Here is a 16,709-nt window from a genome sequence, read left to right as displayed (position 1 = left end):
TTGCAGGATTGGGTATGGTGCTTGTCACTGTTGGCTAAGCCTTTCTTTTGGAAAAAAAAAAAAAAGTTTACTAAAGCTTAGACTTTTTCAATTAACAATATTAGTCACAGAGCAAAGTGGAATTACTAAGAATATATGGGACAAAACAAGAATAACGTTTGCCATGCTGTCTTGATGTTTAGTACATATACAGCATCGTGCTGCATCTTGCTTAAAAATGACACTTTTCCTTGGTTAAAAAGGGCTTATATCATGATCCATTGCAAGAGCCTCAAGTTCCTATCCTTTTCTGCATCTTAATATATGCATCACTGGCCTGGAATTCAAAGTCTGGGTTTTTTTTTTTTTTGTGTGAATGAAGGCTGAACAAGGTCAGTGGAAGAGAGTTTGTTTTTTGTTTACTTTGTAGCATCATCCTTGCAGTAAAATCAACATTTATCAAGGTTATACTAATAAATTGTATCCTAGTTGAGAATTTATAATCTTCAAATATAATTATCCTTTTGATTTCTGATTTGTCACAGTCTGTGAGGCCTTTTAATTTAGAAAACCTGTACTATAGGTGAAGTGGTTTTCAGGTACACTATTTTTTCTAGTAATAAATATACATTTATTTAGACATACATGCGTTTTGTATATTCTATATTTACTGACTATACTGACTTTATCTTACAAAGCTATGCTCTAGATATTTTAGAATCCTAAATTCTTCTACAAGAGATTAGTGATTTTTATATTTCATGTGTTGTTTGTTATCTGAGACACCATATTAATCTTTTTTTTTTAGAAGAGACTTCTGTAGGCTAGGTATTGTTAAAATACCAAGGTGAATTTATGAAATAAATTTAAGAAGAATTGTGTCCTATCTGTTCCAAATAGTAATAGCTGAGCTTACTGCATTTAAACCCTCTCAGTGTAGAGAAAGACCAGCTTCAGCTCAGAGTTCTGGTTTTGGGTTTAAAATGAGGAAAATGTTCTTCATGCATAGATGAAGTGTACCTCCTGTAATTGCTCCTTTTACTTTAGTAATTTTGAAATTCTTAGCAAATCTTACTTTTTGTTTTTAGATTCCTCAGGGAAGGACTTACTGAAGGACACTGTTTAAATGTGTGACATTACTGCAGGAAGATCACAGCAGGATAATGATCTTGCTTTGCACCTTGTTTTCCTAAGGGTAAGTCTGGGCTTTCAGTTTTCATAATCTTATGTTTAAGATGGGAGATAGGTAAATAAGTACAAGATGGTACACCTTATTTTCTTTATAAACTCCATTTGGAAATCTAAAAGCTTGTAGAGAAATGTTATATGGTGCGACTGTAGCAGGTCAGAGATTCCTCCTGCAGTGATGTCAGAAACTTTGTGTATTCTGTAGTTCTTCAGAATTTTTGTATTTAACTGTTTTTTTCTATTTAGACATAACAGACTATTATTTTCAATTAGAAAACTGAAATTAGTTGGGGAACTCAAAAGACCCACTTTTGAATTTGTAACAAAGAGGAAGGTAGTGGGGGTGGGTCATGAATTGGAGTATTTTCAGTTTATTATAACAGAATTAGGCAGATTGAAGTAAGCTAATTCAACTAACTGTGAATTTCCAGTGTGTATATTTTAAAACTGTACAAAGCTATAAATTACCTTTAAATTAGTGGTATACTGAAAAGAAAAATCTTCCATTTGGGGAGCAATCTAATAATGACTACATATTAAGTGTGAAGCCATTATGATGTCAGTTTTTTACCAGGCTTATTACTTAATTAACATAAATTTCCTTCTGTGACTTCGCTTTGTACAATCAGTTCAAAGTAGAAACTGTACAAAAAATGAAAAGAGAACCACACTGGTTTTAAATATCTTTAATGATTGAACTCCCACTATGGTGAAAATCTTTGTTTTGTGAGAGCCTAATGTGTTTGTTTCCCCTTTATTAGTGTCTCATTTCACCCTGCTCTTTGTACTTCCTCATTTTTAAATGTATTGATTTGACAAAGCATTTATTGCTGGAGGAGGAAGAACCTTTGCTATGTGAGGATGCAGAGTATCTGAAAGTATTGATTGTGTTTTATAAACTAGTTGCAAATTGACAGTGTCTTTCTCATTAAATGAAATAATCCTGTGGATGAAGATTTTGTGTTGTAGTTTAGTCCATATCAAATCTGTATTATGTTGTGGTAAACAGAAAGCATTTTGTAGTGGAAGTGCTGACTCAGCTTCTCATTCTAATAGTTTCAATGATGCTACTATGATAAGCTTTGCATTAGAAGGAAAACAATGGGTTTATTTGTAGTAATAAAAACACTGCTTGTGAAGGATTTACTTTTACTAAGTATTTTTATTTCCAGAGACATTTTCTGTTAGTTCTAATTTCTGTGTTTTAGGAATAAAAAAAAAACAAAAAAGCACACCATGGAAAAACTAAAAAGCAAAATTAAAAATACAGGTTCTCTTTCTGAATGTGTCTGATGTAAACAAAGAAGAAAAATCATTCCTGAAACAAGGCGTAAAAGTTACGGCTCTTGCAATGTAAAAACTCTCAAGTATAACAAAATCTAATATCTATTTCAGTTTGTAATGAAATAGATACTTTTTTACAAAAAATATAGTTTCTTTCACTGTGATTTCTATAAATGAAAGCTGGTTTTACATATGTAACATTTATTTTATATTTTGGTCAATTAATTTAATTACAGATACTGTTACCTAAGTACTGAGTATCAGAATGTCAGTTTTCTAATTTCTAGGCATTGATTCTATATAAAAGGTTTCAGTCTTTTTTTCTATAGCAACTTTTAATGATACAAGTACTTCTGCATATCTTCCAACTAAGAAATGTCCTAGGAGTTACGAGTGAACAGACTGGGAGAGATTTTGGTGACAGATCCTATACAATTTTTTTTTTTTTTAACTGAAGGGAGGTACTACAGTTCCATTCTTCACACTGTTGCAGAAAATGACAAAATGAGTAACAAATAAAGCTGAGACAGTGAGACTGAAATTTCAGTAGTGATGCTCATTATGTTGTTTCCTTTGTATAAGAACTGTTTACAGGTTTTTTTACATGGGCTTACATTGTTTTTTCATAGAATGGTTTGGGTTGGAAGGGTCCTTAAAGATCATCTAGTTCCAGCTGCCCTGCCCCAGGAAGGGACCTCTCCCATTAGATCAGGTTGCTCGGAGCCCCATCCAGGCTGGCCCTGAACACTTCCTGGGAGGGGGCAGACACAACCTCTCTGGGCAACCTGTGGCAGTGTCTCACCAACCTCATAGTGAAGAGTTTATTTCTAATGTCTAACCTAAATCTGCCCTGTTTCAGTTAAAAATCATCACTACATGCCCTTGTAAAAAAAAAGTCCCTCCCCATCATTGTGTATGTCCTGTACTTACTGGAAGGCTGCTATAACGTTTCCATGGACCCTTCTCTTCTCCAGGCTGAACAACCCAAGCTTTCTCAGCCTGTCTTCATAGAAGAGGTGCTTCAGCCCTCTGGTCATCCTTGTGGCCCTCTTCTGGACTTGCTCCAGAAGTTAAGTACATTACATTTACATTTATAGTGCCATATGATAGGTGTCTTTGTAAAAAGAAAATGAGAAAAGTATTTTTATAAAAATGTTTTTGCAAGATTATAGAACTATGTAGGTACAAGAGGACATCTGGAGGTCATCTTGTCCAAGGGTCACCTAGAACAGGTTGTCCAGGACCATATTCAGGTGACTTTTGAGTGTCTCCATTGAGGGAGCCTTTGTAACCTCTCTGGGCAACCTGTGCCAGTGCTCAGTCGGCCTCACAGTAAAAAAGGGTTTCCTGATGTGCATATGGTACCTCCTGTGTTTCAGTCTGTATCTGTTGCCTCTTTCCTCCTGTCACTGGATGCAACCAGAAGGAGTGGTTCTGCCTTCTTTGCACCATTCCTCCAAATATTTGCACATATTGATGAGATCCCCCCTGAACCTTCTCCACACTAAGCAGTCCCAGATTTTCCAGGGATCCTTATATGAGAGATGCTTTAGTCTCTTCATCAGCTTAGAGTCCTGTTGCTGGACTCTCTTCACTAGCTCTGCATCTCTCTTGTACTGCAGAACTGGACACAATGCATCAGGTGAGGCCTTGCCAGTGCTGCACAGAGGGGAAAATTCACCTTCCTTGACCTGTTGGCAATACTTTGTGTAATGCTGCCCAGGGTGCCATTGGCCTTGTTTGCCACAAGTGCGCATTGCTGGCTGGTGTTTGACTTGCTGTCCACTGGGATCTCCAGGTCCTTTTCTGCAAAGCTGCTTTCCAGGCAGTTGGCTCTCAGTGTGTACTGTAATACAGGGGGTTATTTCTCCCTGGATGCAGGAACTTTGCAGTGTACGAGGTTCCTGTCAACATATATCTGTAGCCTGTTGAGGTGTCACTGAATGGCAGCACAACTCCCTGGTGTATCGGCTACTCCTCTAAAATTTGTCATCCATCCCCATCACCCATGTCGTTAGTGAAGATGTTGAACAGTACTGGCCCCTGGAGTATGGTGCTTCTTACTGAGCCCCAATTAGATTTCACGCCACAGATTGCAACCTCTTGGGGCCAGTAATTCGGCCATTTAGTTTTCTATGTTTTCCTCACAATGTAATTCTTCTGAAACCAGTAAATACCTTTTCATTTGCAGTATGGATGTAAGCAAAGTCTTCTGATTAATAACTGAGAGTCAGGGTAATTGTTATACTTGACAACAGCTTCAATAAAGCCACAGGAACCTTATAATAATTCTGTGGAAGTTTGAGTGCAGATAAAGTAGTTTTTATTTGCAGTGATTAAAAGCTTTTTTGGTGTTTCTAGAGATGGAAAGTATGATACTACATTGTAATCTTAAAATCTCAGGCATGCATCTTGTTTTTATATAAATATATATATATTTCTGTTTTTCTGTAGAATTCAGTTTAGAAACTCCTCCTTAAAAGCATTTTACTGTTCATATACATATAAAGTAGTTCTGCAGATAGGTAGCGGCTGAGCCAAGTTGCCAACTTCCTGGTTTTACAGCTTTTTATTTTGCAAGTTTCTTTACTGAAACCTAAAGCCAAACCTACAAATGCACGTAAGAGTAGTGTTATTCACACAGATAATCATGCTATATAGTGGAAGTATGAGTGTGAATAGTAGTATGTGTGTGTGAATTTTGGGTTTTATTTTGGGGTTTTTTTTTTTTGTATTTATGATAGTGAAAAATGCTTTCTATTACCTAGTACTTTGAAGCTTTGAAGGGAAACAGTAATTTGGGGACTTGTGTGTGGGTTTTTTTAAGAAGTATGTGGATCACCTATCAAAATAGGTCATGAACTATTATTAAACTGTCCCTAAAACCTGTTTATTGTAAAATTTATAAGTAGCATTAACGAGTGAATTATGCATTCAAGAGCTCATATAAAGTAGTTGTAAAATTTTCATATACACAGAAAGCAATTTGAGGGTGAGCAAGCAGAAGTTCTTTTAAAAATCTATTCTGTCATGAGTATGAAAGAGAAATACCTGCATTCTTTAAATCTTTTTCCCTCTTTTTTTTTTTCTTTTTTTAGGAAGATGATCCTCCTCATCCTGGTTATCTGAGGTTCTCTTAACAACAAGGTGAAGCAAGAAAAACGGAAAGCTGTTTCTGGAACCCTGGATATACAACTTAAATTTGTAGGAGCCTTTCCAGAATGAAAACCACATACAGTTACCTTGATAATTGCAAAAGGATGATAGCAAAGTTATGATGGCAAAAAACAAAGAGCCACGTCCCCCATCTTATGCTATTAGTGTTGTTGGACTGTCTGGAACTGAAAAGGATAAAGGTAATTGTGGAGTTGGAAAGTCGTGTTTGTGCAATAGATTCGTTCGTTCAAAAGCAGATGAATATTATCCTGAGCATACCTCTGTGCTTAGCACAATTGACTTTGGTGGAAGAGTTGTTAACAATGATCACTTTTTGTACTGGGGTGACGTAACACAAAGTGGAGAGGATGGAATTGAGTGCAGAATTCATGTAATTGAACAAACTGAGTTCATTGATGATCAGACTTTCTTGCCTCATCGGAGTACGAATTTACAACCGTATATAAAACGTGCAGCTGCCTCCAAACTGCAGTCAGCAGAGAAACTAATGTACATTTGCACAGATCAACTAGGCTTGGAGCAAGACTTTGAGCAAAAACAAATGCCTGAAGGGAAATTAAGCATAGATGGGTTTCTGTTGTGCATTGATGTAAGCCAAGGATGCAATAGGAAATTTGATGATCAAATTAAATTTGTGAATAATCTCTATATCCAGCTCTCAAAATCTAAAAAGCCCATAATAATAGCAGCGACAAAATGTGATGAATGTGTTGATCATTATCTGCGAGAGGTTCAGGCCTTTGCTTCAAATAAGAAGAACCTTGTGGTAGTGGAAACGTCAGCAAGATTCAATGTCAATGTTGAAACATGTTTTACTGCATTGGTACAAATGATGGATAAAACTCGTGGTAAACCTAAAATAATTCCCTATCTGGATGCCTATAAAACGCAAAGACAGCTAGTTGTTACAGCAACAGATAAGTTTGAAAAACTTGTCCAAACTGTGAGAGACTATCATGCAACCTGGAAAACTGTTAGTAATAAACTGAAAAACCACCCCGATTATGAAGAGTACATAAACTTGGAAGGAACAAAAAAAGCCAAAAATACGTTTTCAAAACACATAGAGCAGCTTAAACAGGAACATATTAGAAAAAGAAAAGAAGAATACATTAATGCATTGCCAAGAGCTCTTAATACTCTTCTATCAAATCTTGATGAGATTGAACACTTGAGCTGGTCAGACGCCTTGAAGTTAATGGAGAAAAGGCCTGACTTCCAGTCCTGTTTTGTAGTGCTTGAAAAAACACCCTGGGATGAAACTGACCATATAGATAAAGTTAACGACAGAAGGATTCCATTTGACCTTCTCACTACTCTAGAGGCAGAAAAAGTTTATCAAAACCATGTGCAGCATCTTATATCTGAAAAAAGGAGGGTTGAAATGAAGGAGAAATTCAAAAAGACTCTTGAGAAAATCCAGTTCATTTCACCAGGACAGCCGTGGGAGGAAGTTTTATGTTTTGTAGTGGAGGATGAAGCGTTTAAATACATCACTGATGCAGATAGTAGGGAGGTGTATGGTAGGCATCAGAGGGAGATTGTTGAAAAAGCCAAAGAGGAGTTTCAGGAAATGCTTTTTGAGCATTCAGAGCTGTTTTATGACCTGGACCTTAATGCAACACCGAGTTCAGATAAAATGAGTGAAATTCATGCAGTTCTGAGTGAAGAACCTAGATACAAAGCTTTACAGAAACTTGCACCTGATAGAGAATCTCTTCTGCTTAAACACATAGGATTTGTTTATCACCCAACTAAAGAAACTTGTCTCAGTGGCCAAAACTGTACGGACATTAAAGTAGAGCAGTTACTTGCCAACAGTCTTCTGCAACTGGACCATGGCCGCTCGAATTTGTACCATGATAGTGCCAACATTGATAAAGTCAATCTTTTCATTTTGGGCAAAGATGGCCTTGCACAAGAATTGGCAAATGAAATTCGGACACAATCAACTGATGATGAATATGCATTAGATGGAAAAATATATGAACTAGATCTTAGGCCAGTTGATGCAAAATCCCCATACCTGTTGACTCAGTTGTGGACTTCAACCTTCAAACCACATGGTTGTTTCTGTGTGTTTAATTCTATTGAATCACTGAATTTTATTGGGGAGTGCATTGCAAAAATAAGGGCTGAAGCATCTCAGATAAGGAGAGACAAGTATATGGCTAATCTCCCATTTACGTTAATCCTGGCTAACCAGAGGGACAGTGTTAGCAAGAATCTACCTATTCTGAGGCATCAGGGACAGCAATTGGCCAACAAATTACAGTGTCCTTTTGTAGATGTGCCTGCTGGTACATATCCACGCAAATTTAATGAGACCCAAATAAAACAAGCTCTGAGGGGAGTACTGGAAGCAGTTAAACACAATTTCGATGTTGTAAGTCCAGTTCCCACCATAAAAGATCTGTCAGAAGCTGACTTAAGAATTGTCATGTGTGCCATGTGTGGTGATCCATTTAGTGTGGATCTTATTCTTTCACCCTTCCTTGAGTCTCACTCCTGTAGTGCTGCCCAGGCTGGCCAGAACAATTCTTTGATGCTTGATAAAATAATAGGTGAAAAGAGGCGTCGAATACAGATAACTATATTATCATATCATTCCTCAATTGGAGTAAGGAAAGATGAGCTTGTCCATGGATACATACTGGTCTACTCTGCAAAGCGGAAAGCATCCATGGGGATGCTTCGGGCCTTTCTTTCTGAAGTTCAGGATACAATTCCTGTCCAGTTAGTGGCTGTTACAGATAGTCAGGCAGACTTCTTTGAGAATGAAGCGATCAAGGAACTCATGACAGAAGGAGAACATATAGCAACAGAGATTACTGCCAAATTTACAGCTTTATATTCATTATCTCAGTATCATCGTCAAACTGAGGTTTTCACGTTGTTCTTCAGTGATGTATTAGAGAAGAAAAACATGATTGAAAGTTCTTATATGTCAGACAGCACAAGGGAAACAACACATACAAGTGAAGATGTTTTTCCAAGATCTCCCAGAGGAAGTTCCCTGGACTATAATTACCCAGATTCTGAGGACGATACTGAAGGACCACCACCTTATAGTCCAATTGGTGATGATGTGAGGTTACTCCCAGCACCTAGTGACCGTTCCAAGTATCGACTGGATTTAGAAGGAAATGAGTATCCTATTCATAGTACTCCACTCAATTGTCATGACCACGAACGCAACCATAAAGTGCCTCCTCCAATAAAACCGAAGCCACTTGTTCCAAGAACAAATGTGAAAAAACTGGATCCTAACCTCCTGAAAACAATTGAGGCAGGTATTGGTAAAAACCCCAGGAAACAGCCTTCTCGGGTGCCTATGGCACCACCAGAAGATATAGACCAATCTGATAACTATGCTGAACCTATTGACACTATTTTCAAACATAAAGGCTTTGCAGATGATATCTACGCAGTTCCAGATGACAGTCAGAATCGTATGATCAAAGTTCGAAACTCAATTGTTATAAATACTCAAGGTGAGGAAGAAAATGGGTTTTCTGATAGAATATCCAAAAGTCATGGGGAAAGAAGGCCATCAAAATACAAATATAAGTCTAAGACTCTGTTCAGCAAAGCAAAATCTTACTACAGGAGAACGCATTCAGATGCAAGTGATGATGAGGCTTTTACCACCTCTAAAACTAAAAGAAAAGGAAGACATCGTGGAAGTGAAGAAGACCCACTTCTTTCACCTGTTGAAACATGGAAGGGTGGCATAGATAACCCTGCTATTACATCAGATCAAGAATTGGATGATAAAAAAATGAAAAAGAAAACCCACAAAGCAAAAGAAGATAAGAAGGTAAGTTAATTGAGTTGAATTTTATTTACAACTTCTGCTGCATTGTAAGAAGGGAAGAGTCAAACTTTGCCAGGTGCTTTAAAATTTTGATGTAGCATTGTTTGATTTTTGTCCAAGTTTCTACTTAACTTGCTTGGAACTAGCAAACCTGGGGGAATGAGATGGTTTGTTTACCTAATAGCTCTTCAGTAAGTTTCAGTTCTTTTCACTTCTGTATGTCCATATGCAATCTGCCTTCCATATGAGTAGATGAAGGCAGAATTTGGTCCTCCTTTGTTTTTTTTTTTAAAAAAAACAACGCTGCTTTATGAGTTCTTGGGTCGAACTGGTTCTTTCTGTTCTTGCAGTTCTGGCTGTTGGAATGAAGTCTAGGGCTGGTGAATGAAAGGGGTGGTTTCCTTTTAATTCTAAATTGTCTGCCTGGAATTCTAAAACCAGAGCACGAAAAGGAAACTTTGTATAGTGTTTCACTGAATACTGCATTTTCTTAGCGTGGGCAAGCAAGTACTCAAGTTGAAAGCTATGCTACCTGTACAATTCTCTATTCAAACAAGGGAACAAAATCCCTGCCCAGTTGGGTTTCTAAATAATAAGGTGACATTTTGCTTGAAATATATCTTTTATTTTAAACTTTATGCGTGATAGTTACTTTTCTTTCTACATACTGTTTTAAATATATATCAAGGTAGTGTTGTAGTGTATGTACTGGATGTGTGCTCTTTAGAGTTTAGATTTTAGTATTAGTTTAGCAGTCATTGTTTTGTGTAGAGTTTTTGTTAAAAATTACATCAGGAGCATTCCTAGTCAGATATTTTTTTGTTGTCTTAAAATAAGTTGACCTTCCAAATATTGTCTTTTTGTAGCATTTTAAAAATATCCCTTTTAGCTTAAATCTGGCAGTACTTGAATAGCATTTAGAAATAATTTTTCTTCAAGTAGAACATAGTTAAATTTTACCAGTGGATTAAATTCTGAATTGCACTTCCTAGTATGCAGCTGTGATTTGAATTAGACATGACTGAGTTAAAGGCCATTAAATGTTTTTAAGGCTTACTCATAAGCATAGACAATGATGTCTTGTGGGTATAAAATCATCCAGTTAGAATAGTTAGAAGTTATACTTTTGGGGGAATGTAAATGTTTTAAAAAAGCAATAATTTATATACTTATGGTTAAAGTAATATTGCCATATAAAAATTGAAATGCAGTATTCGTAATCCTCCTGCTGTCTCAGCTGTGTTGAGTCAGCAGAAAGTTTCTGCATTGGATATTTATGTTAAAAGTGTATGTACCTAGTAGGATCTTTTCTTCCTGGCCTTGTCTCGGGAAACTCTGTTATCTTTACCAAAACCTCTATTTTTGTCTTTGGCCTGTTGAGAGGCAGCCTGAGTCAGATGTTTCAGGCTGTTCTAAATTTTCGTAGCAGGTAGGGCTCTTGAAGAATACAAGAGTTGTTTCGAGGTTTTTTTAATATATGTGTTGGTTTTGTGGGGGGTTTCTATTTTTTTAATTTTACTTGCAAGTTTTGGTCCACAGCTGATACTTTGACACTGCAGAAAATGTTTAATAGTAGAAGTACAAATTGCTATAATGATGGAGAAAGCCAATTTACCTTGATAGCTAAAATGTTTGCAAGAATCCAAAGTAAGCATTCAGTAATAATAATTCAAGAATGTTGAGTGCTTAGTTTTTTTGATAACTAGTGACTTCTGTGTTTGTTGACTTGCATTAAGTTGAACTGGGAGTAGTTCTGGTTCATATCATAAATCATTCTAGTTTGATATATACTCCTCTGGTTTTTTAAGTGTTGGTTTTTGGTTTTTTTTTCCAAGAGAGGTGCAGTTTGTCTAGTTTTGGAACTTATTCTCCAAATTTGCCTGTGTTGTTTAGATGAGCAACTACCAGTCTTTACTACAGAAATTCAGAAATAATTCAAATGATGCTTCCTTTGTTAAGTATTATTTATTCCATGTGAGGGGTGTGTTAGGGTAGCACACCACTAGTTACAATTACCTGCTGGGTTTTTTTGGGGGGGAATTTTAGCCTTTTGAAGGATAATGAAAATTTTTGTACTGCTTTCTGAGTATTTCTTAAAGCACTTCTGATACTTTTTCTGAATTGTTCAGCTGTGTGTAAAGGGAACGTAAGATAGATGTGTAATACTGATGTAATTACAGTGATGTGGAAATAGAGATATCTTACGAACAAAATAATTTATTTGGAAAATCTCAACCTTTGGAGTATGAGGGTCCTCATCGTCTCTGTCAAAGACTACAGAGTCTTTGATATTTTTTTAAAAATATTTTTTTAAAATCAGTTTTGTAGTATGCTGTTCCTTTTTAAAGCCCAATTAGAATGTAACATTCTTGATACTCCTTTCATCTTTGTTGGTTTGAGGAGTTGAAGATGTGGTATTTCTGGGTGGGATTCTTGTATGGTATTGCAGAAAGCTCCTATCCACAGTCATTTGTGGTTTTTGCATTTCAATTTTCAGTTATGCAAAGCAGGTTTCATCTAGAGTCAGAATTTGCCTATGCAGATTTTTACATTTAGATTTTAAAAAAAAATATGTAAGGGGGAGCGTTGGTTTGTTTTGGGTTTGTTTTTTTGAGGGGGGCGTTAGGGCTTTTTTTTCTCCATTTATGCCAATTATTTTAAAGTGAAGAACAATGAGAGTTTCTTAAGGTGGTATTTACTTTCCTTTTGGAAGTTGTAGAAAATGTCTTAAAGGCAGGCCCAGAATTGGACAATATTTAAAGTTAATGTGTTTCAAGAAAGAGACATGATATTGCTGAAGGATGTTTATTCTCTCCTGGTGCTTTCAGGCCCCAGCTTACATCATGGAGCCATCTAAAGGCATGGGCACTAGGACAGATACAGGGATGGAGAGGATGGGTGTAGAGTGATGGTAGGATTCAGGTAAAAAATTGAAGGAAAGAAGGGGACAGGTGGGATAAAAAGGAAGGAGGAATGGAATTGTGGTAAACAATAGAATGGGAAAATGGACCATTTCCTTTTTACAGCCCCAGAATTAACAGTCCTAGTTTGACTGATCTGGTAACACATATATGTATCAAGCTTGTTAAAAAAGTCTGTTGTGAATGGCATAAAATGCAGAAGTAGATTTTCAGAACTGTGCTGCATGTTGCTATTAGGAAGCATAAATTAAAATGTTTTAATGGGGAAAGTATAGCAATGGCAAATCTGTGGGGATCAGGTAATGTTACTTGCAAATCCTCTAACATTGCCTACTACCACAGGAAATTAAACAATTTTAAACTGAGACCAGTTAAAATGTACTTTGGTCTTAATTATTTGCCCATTGCTGTTGTCATGTTTGTGTTCTCACATATTTTTTCTACATACTGGCAGTTGGAACTGGAAGGTGCATCCTTTTAATAACAATTTTTTTTGAAACTTTTATCCCCTCATTCTCACTATTCTTTAACACTCCAGAGCTTCTGTTTCCTCTGTATTGATGAGGAATCTTCTTGAAATTTCCAGTTTTCCTCTTTCCTTGTGGTAACCTTACTCCTGAAATGTTTTGGGTTTTTTTTTCCTTTTGTGATGTCTGTTACCTCCAAAGAGGTTAAGACAATATGTCTGCTCCTTGACCTGAGGCTTTTTAGAAGAAAAAAAAAAAAAAAGGTTTTGTAGTTCTCTCTAAACTCCTGTTTTCGAATGAGGAGAGCTGAAACTGTGGATAGCATTGCAAAGAACATCATAACAGTGCATCATACAATCTTCACATTTATTGTGAATTTCTTGTACTAGAAATTACTACCTGACAAAATTGTGCGATTGCACCCAAGTTTTTCTCACCTGCATTTATTGTCACTTTAGGAGCCTTTAGCCTATTTTCTTTATGGTAATTTCTAGCTAATGACTTCCTATCAAACAGTGCAGGTGGTACATAGTATATGCACTTCATAGTACATGTACATTACAGTACACGATACGTGCAGGTTTTGGTGCATGGTTTTTCCATCAGTCTGTGACTTTATCCTTTTCTGTGTTCAACATCATCCTATTTCTGTTACTTCAGTTGTCACAGTGGTTTCCTATAGACCACTGTCAAATTCCTTACTGAGGTCCAGATTGGTAAAACCAAATGATCACTTAGTGTCTTTGCCTCTAGAAGAAAACACCTGCTTCCAGTGGAGAAGGTTTAATCGCTGTAGCATAGTTTAACTTGTGATACATCCACCTTTATCATGTTTTATGTTACTACCATGTTTCCAAATCTTCTGAAAAATTTTCCTGGTAGAGAAGTATATGAAGAAAAGGAGAGAGGAGGAAAAAAAAACCAGGCAGTCTGGCTTCACAGCCATAGGACTTAGTATCCAAGTTGGTGTGTGCATTCTGTGCTTGAAAGTGTGCCAGTATTTGTTATGGTTTTTTTCACCTTAGTGATTTTCTGTAAAAGTTTCTTGTATGATTCTATGCAAAGTATCTCAGATTAAATGCCTTCTCCAGAGTGAATTCTCCCCTATATCAACATGCTTTCTGTGTTTCTTTCCTTCTAACTTCACACAGTTGTAGGAAGTAAGCACAGAGTACAGTGTTTATAAGCAACTTTGCCTCAGCTTTTTCTGCTTTGCCAGACCTCTCCAGCTGAGATGATAATCTGCTCATTCAACTCTGTGTCTTTTTTAAAAAAATTGCAAGTGGGAACTACAAGTAGATGCTTATCTCAATTGAAATCTTTAACAACTGTAATAGTATGGTCTAGTACAGCATATTGCTGTGTTGTTACACACCAGTCTCTTTAAAAGTAGCAGCCTTCTAGGCTGCATAATACACTAAATTTTTCTTTCGTTTAATTTGATGAGTTTGGAGACATGGTGCAATAGAGAAAATGCAGAAAATTTCATGACATGAAAGGGCAGTGAACATTCCTAGAGGATAAGGATCTTGGTGGAGGAAGCCTTACATCTCAGAAGGAACCTATTCATGTATATGCAATAACCCTAAAGCTGCAACTGTACAGTTTATGCATTAATATAAGGCCCAAACCACAGTGCTCCTTGGCTTCTCATTGTTCTCATCATGTTCTTCTCATGTGTATATAAGCTTGATAGGCATATTTTTAAAAATACTTACCAGTTATTATTAATTTATTATTATTATTATTACTACGTAAAACTTTTGCAGTTTATTTTGGGCCTTTGTCTTAATTTAGTCATTCCCTGTACAGCAGGAAGCTTTCTGGATCTGGAAACCAGTAGGTGTTCTGTGTAGTTACAATGAATAACATTTTTATTTGTTTACTATGGAACTGATGAGTATTAAAAATTTACCACCTCATTTAGAGCTCTTATCTTTGTGAACACTGAGTATCCAACAGGGGCTCTATTTTTTCCCCTTTTACCTGGTATAGTTTTAGATTTTGTCTTTCCCAGCACATAAAGAACAGAAAATATCCTGAATAAATTTCTGGGAAGGGAAAGGCAGAGCCTTACCTTGAAACAAATTCTGTGGGCTTCTTGTCTTGTTATAAAAGCATTACTTGGTTAATAAATCTGTAAAAGTAGGGTTAAGATTAGTATGAGTATCTTTAATTTTTTCATATGTAAGAAATTACTCTGAAAACAAATCCTAACAACAGGTCTTGTAAACCCTATAGTAAATTAGCTGTCTGGTGATAATTTTTTATGTGCCTTTATTAAAAGTTAGGATATCTGAGAAAGTTTCACTGTTTTTGCTCATTGACCAATACTTTTATTATTCAAGACCTGGTTGTGGGTTGGTTGGTTGGTTTTTGGTGGGGAGTGGTGTGGGATGGGTTGTTTTGGTTGTTTTGTTGGTTTTTTTTTTGGTGACTTTTCCATCTGTGCCATTAAAAAAAAAAAAAAAAAAAAAAAAAGGCCATTTAAAAATATTGCCTTGTAACTTTGTTTGCAAACAAGATTTGTTGCTTCTGAAAAAGATTGTGAATTTCTTTCCATTTTCTTTTATGTCAAGATGATTGTTAGTTGCCTTTTACTTCAGTTTAATCTGAAAAATTCTCAGTATTTCAGCAAGAAAATCCACCAGCACCTAGATGAATACTGTAACTTATTTTAGAACACAATATGAGCAGTACATATTTGACATTTTTCTCTGCTTCAACTTGTTTGCTTTTACTGTAATTTCAAAGCTATATTAAATGTTATGTTGCAGCTATTGCTGAAATGGTGTCAGGAACTGTATATTGCATGTATGTTGATCTCAGTTTTAATAAGACTATGATAAACGTGAGAGATGAGAGATCAAACTTCTATTTTTATTCGGTCTTTGTGTAAATGCAGTGGTTGATTTAGCAAAGTACTGTCTACTTCAGATTGGTATGTGCAGTGATTTTTAAAATGTTTTATTTCCTCCTGAGGAGTAAAGGAAGTACTGAAATCTGTACTTTAAGAGTGTTAAATGTGAACCTAAAACTGCATATTTGGAGCCATATGCTTTCTTGAACCTCTGTAGTTAAAACTTAGTGTAGCAGACTGCAGCTCTAAAAATGGCAGGAGTCATGAGGGGAAGGAAGAGAGAGCATTTTAGGGACCATCATTTGCATTATTCATCATACAGTTTCTGAAGAACTAGCCATGAATTAGAGATTGCCAATTTCTTATTGCACCAATAAAACGAATGCTGTTCATGGTGCCTGGTTTTATGAAGTATTTTAATAGTCCTGAAAATACTGACTTTGCCTACTGTGACCTTAGGGCTTACTGCAAATGAAGCAGGCAGAAAATATCCTGCGTATTAAAAGTAGAGTCTGTTGGAGGTAGAGGAGTGGCTGAATTTCTCCTTTGGTAAAGAAATTATTATGGTAGTTCTGATGGGATAGAGGTGAGAGGGGGGGGGGGGGGGGGAAAGGGAGCTCCTCTTGGACTCAGAGGACTTAGTAGAGTAATCAGCCCATCCATAAAGGTGTTTAGTAGATAGGTTTGTCTGGTTTTTTTAGTTTCCTATGTTAACTTTCAAATGTTGCATTTGAGTGCATTACACTCTCAAGATTCAGAGCTGCCTAGTTTCTCTCTAGAAGATGAGAGATGCTTGATTGATTACCTACAGTCAAGATGGTTAATTTTGAGTATACTTTAAATCTACATTATTGTGGCTTTATTCTTATTATGATAATATTTCTAGTTTTGAAATAATGATTTGAATATTGTGCTGTGCTAGAATACATGTTTTCATGTTTGACTTGTCTTTTAATAAGAACTTCAGCTAATCTTTTGCAACACTGTTTCAGTAATTAAACTTCTGTAATTAAAAC

At 36.2% G+C, this 16,709-nt stretch overlaps 1 protein-coding gene across 3 annotated transcripts in view; it reads left to right on the top strand.

Moving 5' to 3' along the window:
• Positions 1–16,709, top strand: part of ARHGAP5 (Rho GTPase activating protein 5) — a 50,365-nt gene that overhangs the window by 6,575 nt on the left and 27,081 nt on the right. For 2 of the 3 annotated variants that reach the window (XM_071746159.1, XM_071746161.1), the window contains exons 2-3: positions 1,068–1,174; positions 5,550–9,448. In XM_071746159.1, coding sequence (XP_071602260.1) covers positions 5,726–9,448 — 3,723 coding nt within the window. In that variant the 5' untranslated portion in view covers positions 1,068–1,174; positions 5,550–5,725. The remainder of the gene's footprint in view (positions 1–1,067; positions 1,175–5,549; positions 9,449–16,709) is intronic. The other variant, XM_071746160.1, reaches the window with a different exon arrangement.

This window comes from Heliangelus exortis, chromosome 5 (assembly GCF_036169615.1).
Source record: "Heliangelus exortis chromosome 5, bHelExo1.hap1, whole genome shotgun sequence".
NCBI classification, from domain to species: Eukaryota; Metazoa; Chordata; class Aves; order Apodiformes; family Trochilidae; genus Heliangelus; species Heliangelus exortis.
Note: the sequence above shows the minus strand (reverse complement) of the source record. Positions and strands in the feature narration are given on the sequence as shown.